This window comes from Mytilus californianus, unplaced genomic scaffold (assembly GCF_021869535.1).
Source record: "Mytilus californianus isolate M0D057914Y unplaced genomic scaffold, xbMytCali1.0.p SCAF_15, whole genome shotgun sequence".
In the NCBI taxonomy this organism is placed as follows: Eukaryota; Metazoa; Mollusca; class Bivalvia; order Mytilida; family Mytilidae; genus Mytilus; species Mytilus californianus.
The window spans coordinates 26,120,629-26,138,036 of record NW_026262637.1 but is presented as its reverse complement, the minus strand read 5'-3'; the positions used below and the strand labels follow the sequence as shown (position 1 = coordinate 26,138,036).

Genomic DNA, 17,408 nt, shown 5'->3' with positions numbered 1-17,408 from the left:
AAAATCTTAAGTTCAAAGGGGACCATTCCATAAAAACTACTCAGTTGTAAGATCTGAACCTAAAAATCAGATGGACAGTTGGGCTTGTCAGTAGTTGACTGAAACAAAATTAAAAAAAGATCCAAATATAAAAAAGAAGATGTGGTATGATTGCCAAGGAGACAACTCTCCACAAGAGACCAAAGTTCACCGTTTAACAACCTACCTAGGGTTTTTTCATCTTTTTCAATAGCAGGTTCGTCATCTTTCTTTTCAAATCTTTCATAGTCCTGTGAACCTATTCTGATAATAGATTCTACATTGATGCCAAGATCAGCCAGCTCTTTAAACAGGTGAGGGTTGTTGTATCCATATACCATGATATAATGGTTGGCACCGTCATCCGGTTCATCATCTGCCAAAAAAACACAATTCAAGCAAAGTAATGTAATACTTAGAACTTTTTCAATCCATCTAAAGCTTTAATGGTACTTATTTCAGTGTTCATTGATATTCTAAATACAGTTTTCTTGATGACTTATTGTTACTCAAATATGGACCTGATTATAAAAATCAACCAGAGTCTTTCATGACCATAATTATTGTAAAAGAAAGTATTCTGACAAAATATGATTCCTTTATGAGTTGCAGTTGCTTATATTTGGAATTTTACACAGACCTTCTGGGACCTACATGCTACATTGTAACTGTGTTTTGTAAGGGTATAATAATTTAGCAATCTGACATTTTATGACTTTCTTAAAGTTCTATCAAAAAGAATATTAATGCAGTTTTATCAAATTGCACTATCATTATGTTGTATTCAGGTAGTTAATGATGCTATTACAGGTTTTTTTCCTGTAGGATTATAGTATTACCAATATATTTCCCTGTATCATCCTCTTCTCCTCTTTTTCTCAGTTTGGACCCTTCTTTAGCTGAAGGTGGTTCTGGGGTCTTTTTCCCTCCTTTTGCTCCTTTCCCTGCAGATTTTGGTTTATCTTTTCCTTTAGCTGACCCTTTCTTTTCTTTCCCTTTATCATTGGCGGCCTGGATATATCAGAATTAAATCATATGCTATAATAAACTGTTAACACAGAGATATGTCTCGCCTATTTGTTATTTTGATAATGCAAATGTTGAAATTAAAAATAGCAATACTTTAACATGTAAGTTATGCAAATATTCAAAGTCAATGAACCATGACTGAAGGTACAGGGCTAAACAATCTCCATGGAAATGAGATGTGCCAATGCTAATACAACTGCAAACCAAATACCATTGACTTTTCATAAGTCGTTCCCTTTAAACAAACCTAAACACAAACATTAACTTGTAAACTATGCAAAAGTTTCAAAGTCAATGAACCATAATTAGGGGGTGGGGTTATATAATCTCCATGGAAATGAAACTTGCAAATGCCAATACATTTGCATACCGAATATCATTGACTTAACATTAGTGGTCCATCTTAAACTGACCTAATCACAAACCAATACATGTAAACTAAGCAAAAGTTTCAAAGTCAATAGACCATGACTGAGGGAGTAAGGACCAAATATTCTCCATGGAAATGAGATGTGCTAATGCTTATACAACTGCATACCAATTATCATTGACCTACCACTAACATTTACCCTTAAACTGACCTAATCACAAACTAATACATGAAAACTAAGCAAAAGTTTCAAAGTCAATAGACCATGAATGAGGGGGCGGGGCCAAATAATCTCCATGGAAACGAGATATGCCAATGCTTATACAACTGCATACCAAATATCATTGACCTACCACTAGTGGTTCCCCATAAACTGACCTAATCACAAACTAATACATGTAAACTAAGCAAAGTTTCAAAGTCAATAGACCTTGACTGAGGGGGCAAGGCTAAATAATCTCCATGGTAATGAGATGTGCCAATGTTAATACAACTGCATACCAAATATGATTGACCTACCACTAGTGGTTCCCCATAAACTGACCTAATCACAAACTAATACATGTAAACTAAGCAAAGTTTCAAAGTCAATGGACCTTGACTGAGGGGGCGGGGGCAAATAACCTCCATGGTAATGAGATATGCCAATGCTAATACAACTGCATACCAAATTTCATTGACCTACCACTAGTGGTTCACCATGAACTAGACCTAATCACAAACTAATACATTGTTGACGCCGCTGCCGACGACGCCGGAAACAGCATACCTATGTCTCGCTTTTTGACTCCGTCAAGGCGAGACAAAAATTATTGTCTATTGGTTATATCTTTCTTTACAACAAATGTCAAACAAGAAGTTCCCAATCATAAATGCATTTTCATTTTGCAATCCCTTGTAACAATGCAATGCAATCCAAGAAATAATTTTTTTTTACATATATATGACCTTCAATTTCAAGACATTTTCTATCATTCTTAAGAAAAATCTAGAAATAACTCTTTGATTTTTTAGACTTATATTTTATTACTGCTACAGCCAGCTACACCATCTTTTACTAAAAAAGACAGAAATTTGTACTTTCCTGAAGGAAAACATACTCTACTAATAAAAACACACAAATCACTTCTACCATTACCATATAATGAAACTGACTTTTCATTGACACCAATTTTTTTATAAAGAGTGAAAGCTAGTCAATGGGTAATGCACCAATAAAAGTACCATAACAGAACCACTGAAATATATGTATCAGTGCAACCTCAACCGTGCATCTATAACTTCTATAATTTTTGTGTTTTAATTTTGTTGGTCAAAGTGAATGTAGATATATGTGTTTCAGAGTAGCTGTCTAGACAGAATGTATAAGCCTTTACATCACCAAATTCATTTGAAACATCTTACATCTAGGTTTAATTGTTGCTTTCTCAGTATATCTGCCTTTGTTTATAATTAAGTAAGTCAGTATTATTCAGTATTTGAACACATTGAACTTGCTTCAGGCTTATGTTCAATATTATATTCTTAATTTCAATACAACGTTTAAAAAAAGTTGCTATCTGGATATAAAGTCCAAACAAAAATCCCTGTCTCTCTTTTTAAATTTTTTTGTGTCCTTATTAGATTTATCTGAACATACATGTACCTTACCACCATCTGCTTGTAATAATGATCATATAAAAGATAACAATTTTTAGAATAGATATATTCCTACTGTCCATCATTGTTGGTTATTCCTGTTACCCTTTTTATGTATTCTTATCGAGAGTATTATGTCTACCAATACCAAAAGGTGATAGGGAGTTCTACACAGTTACTATAAAATATTTCTACTTAGTTCTATGTCACAAAAAAAGATCAACAGATTTTCTACTGAGAATAGGTTCACAAAAAAGTTCAAATTCAAACCTCACTGACTATAAAGAATCGTAAAAATACTACTTAGATCCATGCGCTTATAAAACACAATCTTTAACAGTAAGATAACCAGTTGAAAAAAACACAATCTCCAAGGTTAAGAGAAACTAATTTACTTTGATATGAAAACACAATTCCCTAAAAAATTAGGTTATCTAAAATATAACCCATGGGTAAATCCTACCACGACACAGGTTCTAACAATCTCACCTTTTTCTTCAATTTCGGTTCATCCTCAACTATAAAATCCAACTGAAGGTGGAGCCATAAATGAAAGATGACAATGTTTCACTTAGAATCAGTAAATTCAATGTTTCACTTGAAAATGAGATTTCAACATGTATTTTGATAAAAAAAAACTTCTATAATAATATTGACAAAGTTGACCACTTCCAAGCAAATTGCCAAACACTTGATAATTATGTAAATAAAAATATATGTGAGAAAAAATATTCATGCAAACACTAGAATATTGTCACAAATTGTCTAGAATGAAATTAAAATAAAGCTTGACAGTGTTCTCCCCAGAAATTTTGGGTAGCATCACATTTTGCGTAAAAAAAAATCTCTGTATTTTTTCAATGTCATTTGTCGCGTGGCGGCGATGGAGAATACAATTAAAGTATAACAGTTGTTTTAGTTTATGTCTTCTATATTCATTTATATTCACAAATTTTTTTTTTCCCTCTTGTCAGAATCAACCAACTAAATATCTAGTTCAAAAAAAGAACAGGTTTTTATATAAAAAAAGGAAGAGAAAGTAATACTATCATATAGCAATGAAATTTCAATTAAAAAACTATTCTGTTTATCATGTCTATGAAATTCATTGTTTCATGGGACTCAATGTATTAGTCCCAGTTGTTTCTTATAAGTTAAGCAACTCTAATCAGTATATTGCAACAATGCATTTACAAAATGAATACATTTAACAAGGAGATCTAACAAATAGTCTGTAAATGCGTGTGGAATGCGTAGTTTTTTCTTTTTGGGATCATTATTATTCTGTCTACTGTGCCATTTGTGCTTCTGTAGTTGTTATTGTAAAAATGCGGATTTTGTTCATAGCTGGTCCGCTTCCGATGAACCCGCATCCGATCTGTATTTTGCCCAAATATTTCAATGGCGGTTGAAGAAAAATTAACGAAAATAAACAATGTTTGACAAGGGATTAGTAATTAATATGAAGCTTTTAATGCATTAAAAGCATGAAACATTAACTAAGGCAATAATGATCACTTTCTAATGAAGTATCAAACTTATTTTGCTGAAAATCAAAATGTTTAATATACGCTCTCGAGTAACAAGTACCGGAAGGGAAAGAAAAAAGTTGTAATAACATACGACCAAACCTCTTTTCTAAAGAGATAAATAGTTTATATCTTTGAATTTCCATGATGCAAACGTAGATTTCGAATTGTTTATGATTTTCTGATTATAGTTTCTCGATATCAAAATTTGAGATTGGACCACGTGTTATTAGTCATGTTATAAGTGTCAGCTTGGGGTATTCGTATCCAAACAGTTATCACCCAAAGGGCAGTTAACACCTATTTAATCACTCTAAATTGCCTCTATTGTCTGACTTGAAAGGATCACAAAATTTTAAAGGTGATATAATTTATATGATCACAAGCGGTAATTAGATGAAAGTTCAAAAATAAGGACATGGTTTTGCGGTACATAGAGACAAGAAAAAATAGCATCCTCAAAATAATTATAGCGTCGCGGAAATTATTATAGCGGCACAGGAAAAAAATATAGCGTCGCGACGCTAAAACGGCCTGGGGAGATCACTGGCTTGACTGATCATTGAAACCATACATATCTTTCTATTCATAAATAGAACCAACTTTGTTATTTGAATTTTATGTAGTAGTTAGACAAATATGACTAATTTTTCTTTTAAATTTGTCCAGATAACTGCATTGCTTAGCATTAAAGTGTATTGAAAAAACTATTGTTTTCCTCTCACCTTCCTTTCTTGTTCGCGCCTCTTTAGATCATTGCTTTTAATCCACAATAGTTTAAACTTAAGGAGTTTGGCCAGTAGCGGTAATGGGATTTCTTCATTGTTATCAAGTATAGTCTTTATAGATTCTGTTACTTCATAATGCTGAGGTACTTCTTTTGGTTTCTTTCCTTTTGGATTGCCAAGTTCTCTAACCTAGGATAAAAATACAACTTTGAAGTAAAATGTTAGTTTAAACAGTATTTATCATTGGAAACTTATAACAATGCACATGATGCAGTAGTACAATTTTACATAGAATTCAAATATGGATTTGGTTTTTGTAAAATGTTACCATACTTTTTGTCATAATTATTTTTTGTGACTAACAGTTCATCTTTTTATTTGTGAGAAATCTAACATCATCTCATTTAATCTGGCATTTTAATTCTTAATATTGAATAAAAGTTTTCAAAACAACAATATATGGTGGCAGGTGTTTTTGTTAAAAGTATGAGAAGAAAATGTAAGTTGGTGTGCAGTTTTCTTTCATTTCCTATTCTCTGTAGTTGTCTGCACTGTTTAATTACAAATTCTGTTACGGCTCTTCTTTTAATGTATTTTGTACAGATTCAAATGTTAAAAATTTAAGAAAGAAGGCACAATAAACATGAAAGATATCAGTAAAAATAAATATTTTCTTCCTCATTATTATCTTTAATTATTGATGAAAAGCCAAAAAGGGATAAATTGAATCATTCATAAGCTATCAATCTCATAATGTATAAGGAAATAAACATATGAAAGGAACAGTGCTCTTTGTTTTATGTTATTTTTCACCTTGTGTAATAGGCAATGAACAGGAAATAGGAAAGATGCAGGTAATTGGAAAAGATTTTTGTTCAAATTTTCCAAAGCTCTTAGGCCTTAAATGAAGTACAACATAGGAGAAAATCAAGTGTAAGGATGGGACATTCTCTAATGAAGCAATAACTCATAACTAAAAAGTATAAATACACCAAAATTATAAAAGACAAAAACAACTTCATATTCATATTTTTCGTACAAGGCCATTTTCTTCAATGGATTTATATGAGACAAGACTAAAGTGTTTATAATGTCTATCAGTGTGTACAATATCCTTACCTCATTTTCCAATGTTTCCCTGGAGATAACACTGAACAATTTCCTGGAACCAGCTGCTACAGTCTCTCCTAAAATGTTAATCCAGGAATAATCCTCTACTTTGTTTCCTACTACAAATGTTACATTTGGCTTCCAGTTATCCTAAAATGTAATATACAAGAAAACAGTAATCAAGACATACCATGCTATTGGTACTCCCAACACAAATCATCAAATGTTTTAGTTTCTGCGAATATATTGTTTGTGATTTGTATTTACCTGAAGTTTTTTATTAGTTTTTTTTGTCCATTTTTTGTTTAAATTAAACATATTGCATGGAGATTTTGCTGTTTAAACATTACATACAGTTAATGTATCATCATTCATTGGGCACTTATATTTATTATCAATAGCATCCACTTCACCGTAAACATTACAGTGCTGTCGGATAATGCTGTACACATAAGAATGAGTAATCTTTCTACATGTATAATAGAAACACTACTGTCACAAGCAGGGTTCTCACTGAGGTGAGTCCATGAGTCCTGTACTAATGAAAATCTATGTGGACTCATCATTTTTAAAACTAGTGAGTCCAAAGATGCATCAAGACTGTTATATGTTGCATCAATATCTCATCATTCTATAGAAAAAGTTTTAAAATTATATAAATTTTAAGTTTTTTCCTTGCTCTATATTGTCATCAAGACTTAAATAATAAATTATATAGCAGTAACATTTCTTCTTTTCACTGTTGGACTTGCCATGGCAAAAAATTGTCATTCCCTGGACTCGCCTAAAAAATCCTTTAGTGAGAACCCTGAACAAGACTCCAAACGTCAGGTTTAAATCAGGATAAATTCTATTATGTTTTGAATTTTTTGTTCATTTTTAAAATCACAATTATGCAAATTAAAAAAAAAATGTACAAGAAGGTGACCAATCCCCCTTTTCATGAAAAGTCAGATAGTAGACTGCTTTGACTCACCAACTTGATATGTCAATAAACTTGATAAGCTACATTTGTACATCTTAATAAAGAGAGGAGAGACTGACTTATAAGTTAAAAAAAAAATTTCAACAGCTGCACTTTTTAATTACCATGTTATCATATTGTTATGCAGATAATTTCCAGCAAAGGAGGAAGTTCATGAAGGGTTAAAATTGGCCTTAGATTTTGACGTTTATTCAATCAGGCCAAAATGCTACAAATTTCACATAGAAATAGTTGTGATATAACTATTAATACAAAATAACTTATTTTTGTCACATCAGATTAAAAATGACGAAGAAATGACCCCTCAAGTATTCACTATTTGTGTTGTAACGTCAGTTTTGGTCAAATTTTCAATCATTTTTTACAGTTTTTAACATAATTAACTTTAGTCGCCACCCCTGATCCAGAAAGTTTTTGTGTCTAGGGATTCAATATCATCATTGGCAACTATTGCCGACTGAACATTTTGGATCCTAGGTTGCTGCCAAGGGTTTCCTCAAGGTTTTACGTCCGAAAAATGCACAAAACATTGTTTTTTGACAAGTTGACTTTGAAGCCTAGAATGTATTACAATGAAGAGATTTGATTAACCTAATAGTGATGCTTTTGAAATAGATCCATTTAAGAAACAAATTATAACAATTTTGATATTTATGGCCATATTTGACCTAGAGTGAACCTTGTCCTTTGTATATCTGAATGCCAAAAAAATAACAACAATAAAAATGAAGACTAATATTTTGAATTTACTAAGTGTAATAAAATGTATATGTAGATCAATGATAAGCCAACTTGGTCATCTTCATAGATTTTACTTTTAGGTATAAATTATTACATTTTTAACTAGATATCATGGAGATGGGAGCCATCTCTGTGGGCCCCGCTGTGAATAATGTGTGGTAAAAAATTTGTATCTTTATCATTGGACATGGGGTTGTCAACTGAAAGTTTTTGACCTTGACCTTTGACCTAGGAAGTTGTACATAAATTATGACACACCCTCTGGTGTTGGTTAATATACATGTTAAGTATAAACTTTGAAATCATAACGGTTCTCTAGATGTAGAGCGGACACAATTTGTTAAGGATGGACAGACAGACAGACAGACTGATCACTAAAGGGCATCCGCCCTTCGGCCCGGCCCTAATTAAATAATATTTATACAGAAAATAAAATATTGCCTGAAAATTGAAGTTAGTGCTTCTTTGTTTACATTGAAAAGGATGTCATAAATGTCAGCAGGACCAAAATCCAACCAATATTGGTTTTTTAACCTTTGCACTTGCACATTACTTTTTTTTCAATAGGCTGCTGTTAATATAAGCATGCAATTAGTATATCTGATTACAAAAAAATATTGAGAAAATTATACAGATTCCAATGGAGCTGTTAATTATTTGAATTTTACATAACTTTATTTTGACATGTAAAGGGTATAGACAATTGCTTACAAATCCTTATGACCTAATCCTATAAAACAGGTCTGTCTGCTCACTTTCACTTTTGCTAATTTTCATCTTCACACCCTTTTAAAAGGTTTTGTGTTGATTAACTTTTTAAATGCGTTTTATCTACAATTATCTTATTATGTTTTCATTTAAACTCTTCCTACAAGTAGTTTTTACTCTTACCAAGCTGGCTACATATAACAATAATACCAATTTATAAACAGCTATCATAAATAACTAATAATTAATTAATCAACGAAAGCATTGGGACCCTCCTGAGAGGCGGCATACAAACTACCCTATCTTGGATCCCAGGCCATGCTAATAAAGCCGGGAACGAGATAGCGGACCAGTTAGCAATAGATGCAGCACAGGAGGCCTCAAAACTAAATGACCAGTACAACGTCATAGCAATGTCTGATGTGAAAAGTGCAGTCAAGATGTCAACAAAATTAAAATGGCAGAATAGATGGACTAAAAGTGAAACTGGGAGACAACTACATGAATTAGTTCCTATTGTAGGTAAGACCCATCCACTTGATTATCTGAACCCAACTATAGGGAGAATCATGTCGGAATTTAGAACCGGCTACAATAGGCTAAATAAATATCGCCATCAGATAGGCCAATCCATCACGCCATACTGTGAATGTGGTGAAGAGGAAAACACTGAACACTACCTACTAAACTGTCCGATATACCACCAGGAAAGAGAAGAAATGGAAAGACAGCTCGAGATTCAAAACATCAAAATAGATCTTCAAACCCTGTTAGCACCAGCAAGTAAGGAGACATACGAAAGAACAGCAGATATAATTGGAGAATATGTAAAAAGTTCAGGGCGATTTAAAGATTCATTTATCCCTGAAAACCCCCTATCCTGCGTCTAACAAATTAACCAATAAGTACCGTTTGAAAATACTAACGGAGAAATTAAATACCAGGATGAAAAAATCCAGCACAAAGAGAACAGTTGTGTCATAATATTGACCTTAGGATCAGGATCAGGATCTATTCACCCAAATTGACCAAAAAAATATTTCATTAAAAAAATTCACAAATTTTTATTCATGAAAATATAAATATTTTTTAATATCTAATAATTCAAGCTATATTGGAACAAAAGAAAGGTGCAAACATTTCAAGGGAGCAAACAAACAATACATCTTGATTACTGATTTCAAAATGGTTCCGGTTAAATAATGAAATAATGAAATTACAACAGAAAATGTTGGATGCCAAAAAGGAACAGTGATGTTGTATGATCACAATTGTTCAGGTGTTGCAGATTCCCAAAAAATAGAAGACTTTCAAATTGTGCACTTTCCCGTAAATATCATACCTGACACAATACTTATGTCATTAGACATTACGCCACAGCAAGACTCGATTGTTCAATGACATCGTTTACCCCGATTGACGTCAACCAGTGTAACTCATTCAACAACAACAACTCTAAATTGGTGTAAAAGGTACAAATATGAACCAAGGTCTTTTCAAAAATTGTCATCCTCCTAATTATGCTAAGTCCTGTTATTTCGATAAGCCTGAGAATTTCGTTTACTAATCATGTTTAAAGAACAGACTTATTGATCGGACGAAATTATTGGTGGGCATAGTATTCAGTAAGTTGACAGTAACTTATTGTCTTAATGTATCCCTATCAGATATAAGGCATAAGCCCAAATAATGCCTATAAAAAAGCAAGCTTTCGGTTCTAAATATAGATTAACCTCTCCAAAAACAGCTGCAAGTAATCCTGCTTCCCATTTTGCTGGTCCTCCCTGGCCTCCTCCACTTTTAACTCTTTTTCCAGCCTTAGACATTCTGATTTATTTGGAAAATCATAAAATAATGATGCTTTCCGCCATATCTGTTTGGAGGTTGCTAAGAATCTGCTTTTGCGCAACTCAGTCTTCCGGTTAGTTTTATTTCCGTTTATTCGTTATTCTCTCGACTTACCCATAGATTGGACGTGATCTGAAAAATGACAGGTCGTATTTTTCATAGCATTACAAATGTATTAAAGAAACACCAATTAAAGAATTCTTGTCTTTGGAAGACACTCTGTTTACGGAACATTGGAACAAGTAAAGAAACTGAAGCAGTTATGCTAAAGGAATTTGGTGATCCAAGAAAAGTTTTATCACTAGAAAAAATCCCAGTACAACATCCCTCTGATGATGAAGTCTTTGTTAAAATGTTGATGGCACCAATAAATCCGTCTGATATTAACATGATTGAAGGAACATACCATATCAGACCTAAACTGCCTTCTATTGTAGGTAATGAAGGTGTAGGTGAAGTTGTTGAGATAGGAAAAAATGTAAAAAATATGAAAGCTGGAGACTGGGTGATTCCTGCTGAACCTGCATGGGGCACATGGAGACAACTTGCTGTGACAAAAGAAAATTTGTTGCTCAAAATTGACAATGATATACCTTTATTGAGTGCAGCAACAATAATGGTTAATCCATGCACTGCTTATCGCATGCTAAAAGATTATGTCATGTTAGAAGCTGGTGATTTAGTTATTCAGAATGGAGCAAATAGTGCTGTTGGTCAGTGTGTTATACAGCTAGCTAAGGAATGGGGTATTAAAACAATTAATATAGTTCGAGACAGGCCAGATTTGGAGAGTCTAAAGAGCCATTTAAATCGGCTTGGTGCAACTCATGTTGTAACAGAGGAGTTTGTCCGTACATCAGAAATGAAAGAACTTATCAACTCCTATAATCAAAAGCCAAAACTTGCTTTAAATTGTGTTGGTGGAAAAAGTGCTACTGAGCTCATAAGATTTCTTAAGGAAAAAGGTACCATAGTTACATATGGCGGAATGTCGAAAAAACCTCTGACAATTCCAACTGGTGCATTGATTTTTAAAGAAGTGAAAATAATGGGATATTGGAATACACAATGGAACTTTGAACACAGAGACAGTGATGAGAAGAAAGACATGTATAAAAACTTATGTGATTTGATTAGAGATTGTAAACTTTTACCTTCACCTAGTGAATTGGTACCATTCTCAAACTTTCAAGAGGCAGTTGATAAATCATTAGAAGGTTTTCAAAACCAGAAAAAAGTTCTTGTAATGCAGGAGTGATAACCATCTCTAATACATTTTTGTATTCAATTTATTCATCGAAAATACAATGGAAAATTTCTATTTTTTAATGTTGATAAACTTACCAACGGTAACAGTATCTTTAATTTTGATTGCTAAGCTTTTGCTTTTATCATGTTTATATCTAATATCAATTTATATAGAATAAAACTAATCTTTCTGTCCAAATCTGTGCTACATTTTTGTACCACTAAATGGCAATGTTTGGCAAATACTTACTAGTATAAATAAGATTTTACTAGTCTGGAGCATCAGACTAGTGGCTAACGGTGCAGACTGACATTTTTGTACTACTAAATGGCATACTGTAGTTATGGTACTTGTAGATAAATCCCTCATCTCTTCTCTTTGTAACATAAATTTTCCATCTGAAGTTTTTTTCAACATATTATCCTGCCACTGTTATTAACAATTTACTCCAAGTCTTATTCAGGGTTATACAATCTAATTGCTTGGTAAACTCTCTAAAGGGACAGGTCACCCATACTTGAAGAGTTAAAAAGCTAATGATTGTCATATAAACAAACTGTGTTATAATCTGAATAAATTACTGTAAATTTAGAAATTATTGTGATGTTTTGATTAATGCTAAAAATGCATCAGTATCAGGTTCACAATAATTAAAACTTGCATTCACAGTATCAGTAGTAATTTTCCTTCATAAATTTGTTTCAATTGCATTAATTGGATTTCACATTTTCCCCAATGGTCAAGGATCCACAAATATAAATTCAATTTATATTACCATCACTATAAGTATTAAAAAATCTTTAAATTAATTTCCAGATCTGCCAAAAAGTACAATTTTCATCAAAAATTTTATTTCCATAGGCTATAAAATTCAGAAAAATGCAAACTCTACTTTCCTGTAAAGTCAGGATTATACACTAATGTTCTAAAATAGCTCCAGATCTACAGGAGAAGGCAGTAAAGTACAGATTTATGAAATTTTCAAAGTTTAAAAGCAACTAGTTATTTTATATTTATAGTCTGTTCACTATAACAAAACACAAATTTGATCTGTAAGTCATTCTTATACATTCTTATACAGAGGGGGATTTAGGGAGGGGCAGGGTGCCTGGGGCCCCCTTTTGTGGGAAAAATTTGGTTGGTTTTATAGGGAATCACTGAAGCACGATTGGAGCGGGCCCACCTTATGAAAATTTCTGGATCCACCACTGTTATACCAGTACAATGTACCAAAAAATCAATTTCATCTGATAATGAAAAATTTCTGGAAAACTGTCACTGTATTGTCTTCAACAACAAACTTATGTCTAGCTTTCCAGAGTTTAGATAAGTTTGAATAAATTTACCAGAAACTACCAAAGATCTTTTGTCAACACGAAATGCACCAAAACTCTGAGATCTAAACAAATGCAATCACTGACTAGGTTTCTGACTTTGGACAGTTACATGAACATATGGTGTTATTAAATTAGTTATAATGTAACCTCAGCAATGTCGAAGGAGGTACAATAAGACTCAGGCATACTTTTGAGTCAATGATATTTAATATGCTGTTGCATTACCATTGGCACATTTCATTTCCATCAACAACAAAAAGAAATGATGGGTTACATCTGTTAGGAATAATTAGGTCCTTTCCATTTGAGTGTACATCAGTATGGAACATAAAAAAAAGTCTGAAATAATATGGGTGCAATAAACTTTTAGCGACCAAAGAAGCAGAATACTGTAAATTCAGAAATTATTGCGTGCATTCATTATTGTGATTTTCCGCGAACTAATAAAAATGCATGTTTAATTATTGTGATTTTAGGAAAAGCTACATACAGATATATGTATTTGACATTAGAATGCGAGTTCTTATTATTGCGATACTCCAGTAGTTGCATTAAAACCTCGCAATAATTTCTGAATTTACAGTAATGTAAACAATTTAAACATACCATTTTTGTCCCCCGCGTACGGGTTGTGGGGGACATGGAAATACAATTCATCCGTCCGTCCGTCCGTTCTTGTTAGCTCTCTCATGTGAACAATTCATGACAAATTTTTATGAAACTTATATGATTGATTTATATCAGCAATGTCTTGGACGAGTTTGAAAATCAGTGCCGAACAATTATTTTAAAAAGAGTTATGCCCCTTGGACATAAATTTTATGGAAAATTGCATCGTTGGGGCTCTCATGTGAACAATTCTTCCCACAATTTTATGAAACTTACATCATAGGTTTAAATAAGAAATGTCTTGGACGAGTTCGAAAATCAGTGCCGATCAAATATTTTTAAAAGAGTCATACCCTTGGAAACATTAATTATATTGAAAACTGCATTGTTAGCGCTCTCATTTGTACAATTATTGCCAGATTTTTATGAAACTTATATCATAGGTTTATATTAGCAATGTCTTGGACAATTTCAAAAATCAGTGCGGATCAATTATTTTTAAAAGAGTTATGCACCTTGGAAACATTAATTTTATGGAAAATTGCATCGTTAGCGCTCTCATGTGTTCAATTCTTGCCAGATTTTTATGAAAATTATATCAGCAATGATTTGGACGAGTTCAAAAATCAGTGCTGATCGATTATTTTTAAAAGAGTTATGCCCTTGGAAAAATAAATTATATGGAGAATTGCATTGTTAGCGCTCTCATATGTACAGTTCTTGCCAGAATTTAATGAAACTTAAATCATAGGTTTAAATTAGCAATGTCTTGGACTAATTTGAAAATCAGTGTCGATCAGTAATTTTTAAAAGAGTTATGCCCCTTGGAAATATTATTTATATGGAAAATTGCCTTATGAGCGCTCTAATGTGTACAATTCTTGCCAGATTTTTATGAAATTTATATTATAGCTTTATATCATCAATGATCTTGAAGAGTTCAAAAATCAGTGCCGATCAATTATTTTTAAAAGAGTTATGCCCCTTAAAAATTTTGATTATATGGAAAATTGCAATGTTATCGTTCTCGTGTTCAATTCTTGCCAGAATTTTAAGAAACTTATATCATAGGTCTCTATCAGCAATGTCTTTGACATTTTCGAAAATAAGTTCTGATCAAATTTTTTAACGAGTTATTCCCCTTGGAAATACAAATCATAATGCAAATCACATTGCATATGCTCTGAAGCCTTCATTTCTCTTAAGATATTAATAAAAAGTTTTAAAGAACAAAAAAAAGTGTTTTTTTTTTAGTTATTGCCCTTGTACCTTGGAAAGATAAAATATGTGCAACGCAGGGGAAATTGGAACTCTGTTCTTTTATGGTAGTTTTTTTACCTTCCATATAAAATGTATGAAAATGTTCATGTCTAAGGAAGGACTGTACTAGATAAAATAAGTGAATCAAAGCTCAAGTTCACAATGTAACTTCCCACAACAATGGAACATGTGTACCATAAAAAATGTGGAATGTGTCCATGGGACACAGATGATGCCCCTGCTTGCATATCATATAAAGATAAAAAGGGACATAACTGAAGAACGGTAAAAGTCACGCTACCCAAATTTGTACTTGATCTGAGTTTTGTGGTCAAAATCATTGTGTATAAGTTTCATAACATTTGGTTGAGGCAAACTAAAGTTAGAGAAGGGATACGAAAAATTCAGCAATTTTTATGTTTATAAAGGGGCATAACTCAAGAACGGTAAAAGTGACACCAACCAATTTCATTAAGTGGTAATAAGCATTGCCATTGTGTAAAAGTTTCATAACATTTGGTTGAGGCAAACTAAAGTAAGAGAACGGAAACGAAAAATTCAGCAATTTTTGTTTATAAAGGGGCATAACTCAAGAACGGTAAAGGGACGCCACCCAATTTTGAACTTGATCTGTATTAAGTGGTAATAAGCATTGTGTAAAAGTTTCATAACATTTGGTTGAGGCAAACTAAAGTAAGAGAACGGAAACAAAAAACTCAGCAATTTTTGTTTATAAAGGGGCATAACTCAAGAACCGTTATCGTGACGACACCCAATTTCAAACTTGATCCGTGTTTTGTGGTAATAAGCATTGTGTATAAGTTTCATAACATTTGGTTGAGGCAAACTAAAGTTAGAGAACGGAAACCAACATTAGGACGTACGTACGTACAGACGACAAGGGTAAAACTTAATGCCCCCTCCGCTACGATGGGGGCATAAAACTAGAGGTTCTCAAGAGCCTGTGTCGCTCACTGTATTTACTGATGCTTTGGAAATCATGTAAAATAAGGTTAAAATCATAATTAATAGTATTAGATATTAGATATTATAATGATATCTAAGATAATTACAAAAAACTGCAAAATTTTTGTAAAATTACTAACTCAGGGGCAGCAACCCAACAAAGGGTCATCGGATTTGTCTGAAAATTTCAGGGCAGATAAATCTAAATCTGATGAACATTTTTGCCCCCTGTCAGATTTGCTCTAAATGCTATAAACCAAAAACTGCATTTTACCCCTATGTTCTATTTTTAACTAAGTTGGCCATGATGGTTGGAAGGCGGGGTCATCGGACAAATTTTTTAAACTAAATACCCTAATAATGATTATGACCAAGTATGGTTAAATTTGTATCAGTAGTTTCAGAGAAGAAGGTTTTTGTAAAAGATAACAAAAATTTACGAAAAATTGTCAAAAATTGACTATTAAGGGCAATAACTCCTAAAGGGGTCGACTGACAATTTTGGTCATGACAACTTATTTGTAGATCTTACTTTGCTGAACATTATTGCTGTTTACAGTTTATCTCTATCTATAATAATATTCAAGATAATAACCAAAAACTGCAAAATTTCCTTAAAATTACCAATTCAGGGGCAGCAACCCAACAACAGGTTGTCAGATTTGTCTGAAAATTTCAGGGCAGATAAATCTTGACCTGATAATCAGTTTTACCCTCTATCAGATTTCCTCTAAATGCTTTGGTTTCAGAGATATAGGACAAAATCTACATTTTACCCCTATGTTCTATTTTTATCCATGGCGGCCATCTTGGTTGGTTGGCGGGGTCATCGGACACATTTTTTAAACTAAATACCCTAATAATGATTATGGCCAAGTATGGTTAAATTTGTCTCAGTAGTTTCAGAGAAGAAGATTTTTGTAAAAGATAACAAAAATTTACGAAAAATTGTTAAAAATTGACTATTAAGGGCAATAACTCCTAAAGGGGTCGACTGACAATTTTGGTCATGACAACTTATTTGTAGATCTTACTTTGCTGAACATTATTGCTGTTTACAGTTTATCTCTATCTATAATAATATTCAAGATAATAACCAAAAACTGCAAAATTTCCTTAAAATTACCAATTCAGGGGCAACAACCCAACGACAGGTTGTCAGATTTGTCTGAAAATATCAGGGCAGATAGATCTTGACCTGATCATCAGTTTTACCCTATGTCAGATTTACTCTAAATGCTTTGGTTTCAGAGATATAAGCCAAAATCTACATTTTACCCCTA

The 17,408-nt window shown here is 32.7% G+C and overlaps 2 protein-coding genes across 10 annotated transcripts in view; one reads left to right on the top strand and one right to left on the bottom strand.

Moving 5' to 3' along the window:
- The window catches only part of LOC127725761 (sperm-associated antigen 17-like), a 55,713-nt gene extending 44,959 nt beyond the window's left edge, over window positions 1–10,754 (bottom strand). For 7 of the 9 annotated variants that reach the window (XM_052232989.1, XM_052232996.1, XM_052232998.1 and 4 more), the window contains exons 1-6: window positions 10,590–10,754; window positions 6,432–6,572; window positions 5,310–5,501; window positions 2,822–2,857; window positions 858–1,029; window positions 206–394 (exon numbers count right to left, since the gene is read on the bottom strand). In XM_052232989.1, coding sequence (XP_052088949.1) covers window positions 206–394; window positions 858–1,029; window positions 2,822–2,857; window positions 5,310–5,501; window positions 6,432–6,572; window positions 10,590–10,682 — 823 coding nt within the window. In that variant the 5' untranslated portion in view covers window positions 10,683–10,754. The remainder of the gene's footprint in view (window positions 1–205; window positions 395–857; window positions 1,030–2,821; window positions 2,858–5,309; window positions 5,502–6,431; window positions 6,573–10,589) is intronic. The other 2 variants (XM_052232993.1, XM_052232994.1) reach the window with 1 other exon arrangement.
- Window positions 10,755–10,825: 71 nt separating this feature from the next.
- Window positions 10,826–12,151, top strand: LOC127725760 (enoyl-[acyl-carrier-protein] reductase, mitochondrial-like). The gene has a single exon (XM_052232988.1). The coding sequence runs from the start codon at window positions 10,844–10,846 to the stop codon at window positions 11,960–11,962; it is 1,119 nt and encodes a 372-aa protein (XP_052088948.1). The 5' UTR covers window positions 10,826–10,843; the 3' UTR covers window positions 11,963–12,151.
- The last annotated feature ends 5,257 nt before the right edge of the window (window positions 12,152–17,408 follow it).

Coding starts and splice junctions, on each gene's coding strand:
- LOC127725760 (XM_052232988.1), top strand. CDS start 10,844: ATGACAGGTCGTATTTTTCATAGCATTACAAATGTATTAAAGAAACAC.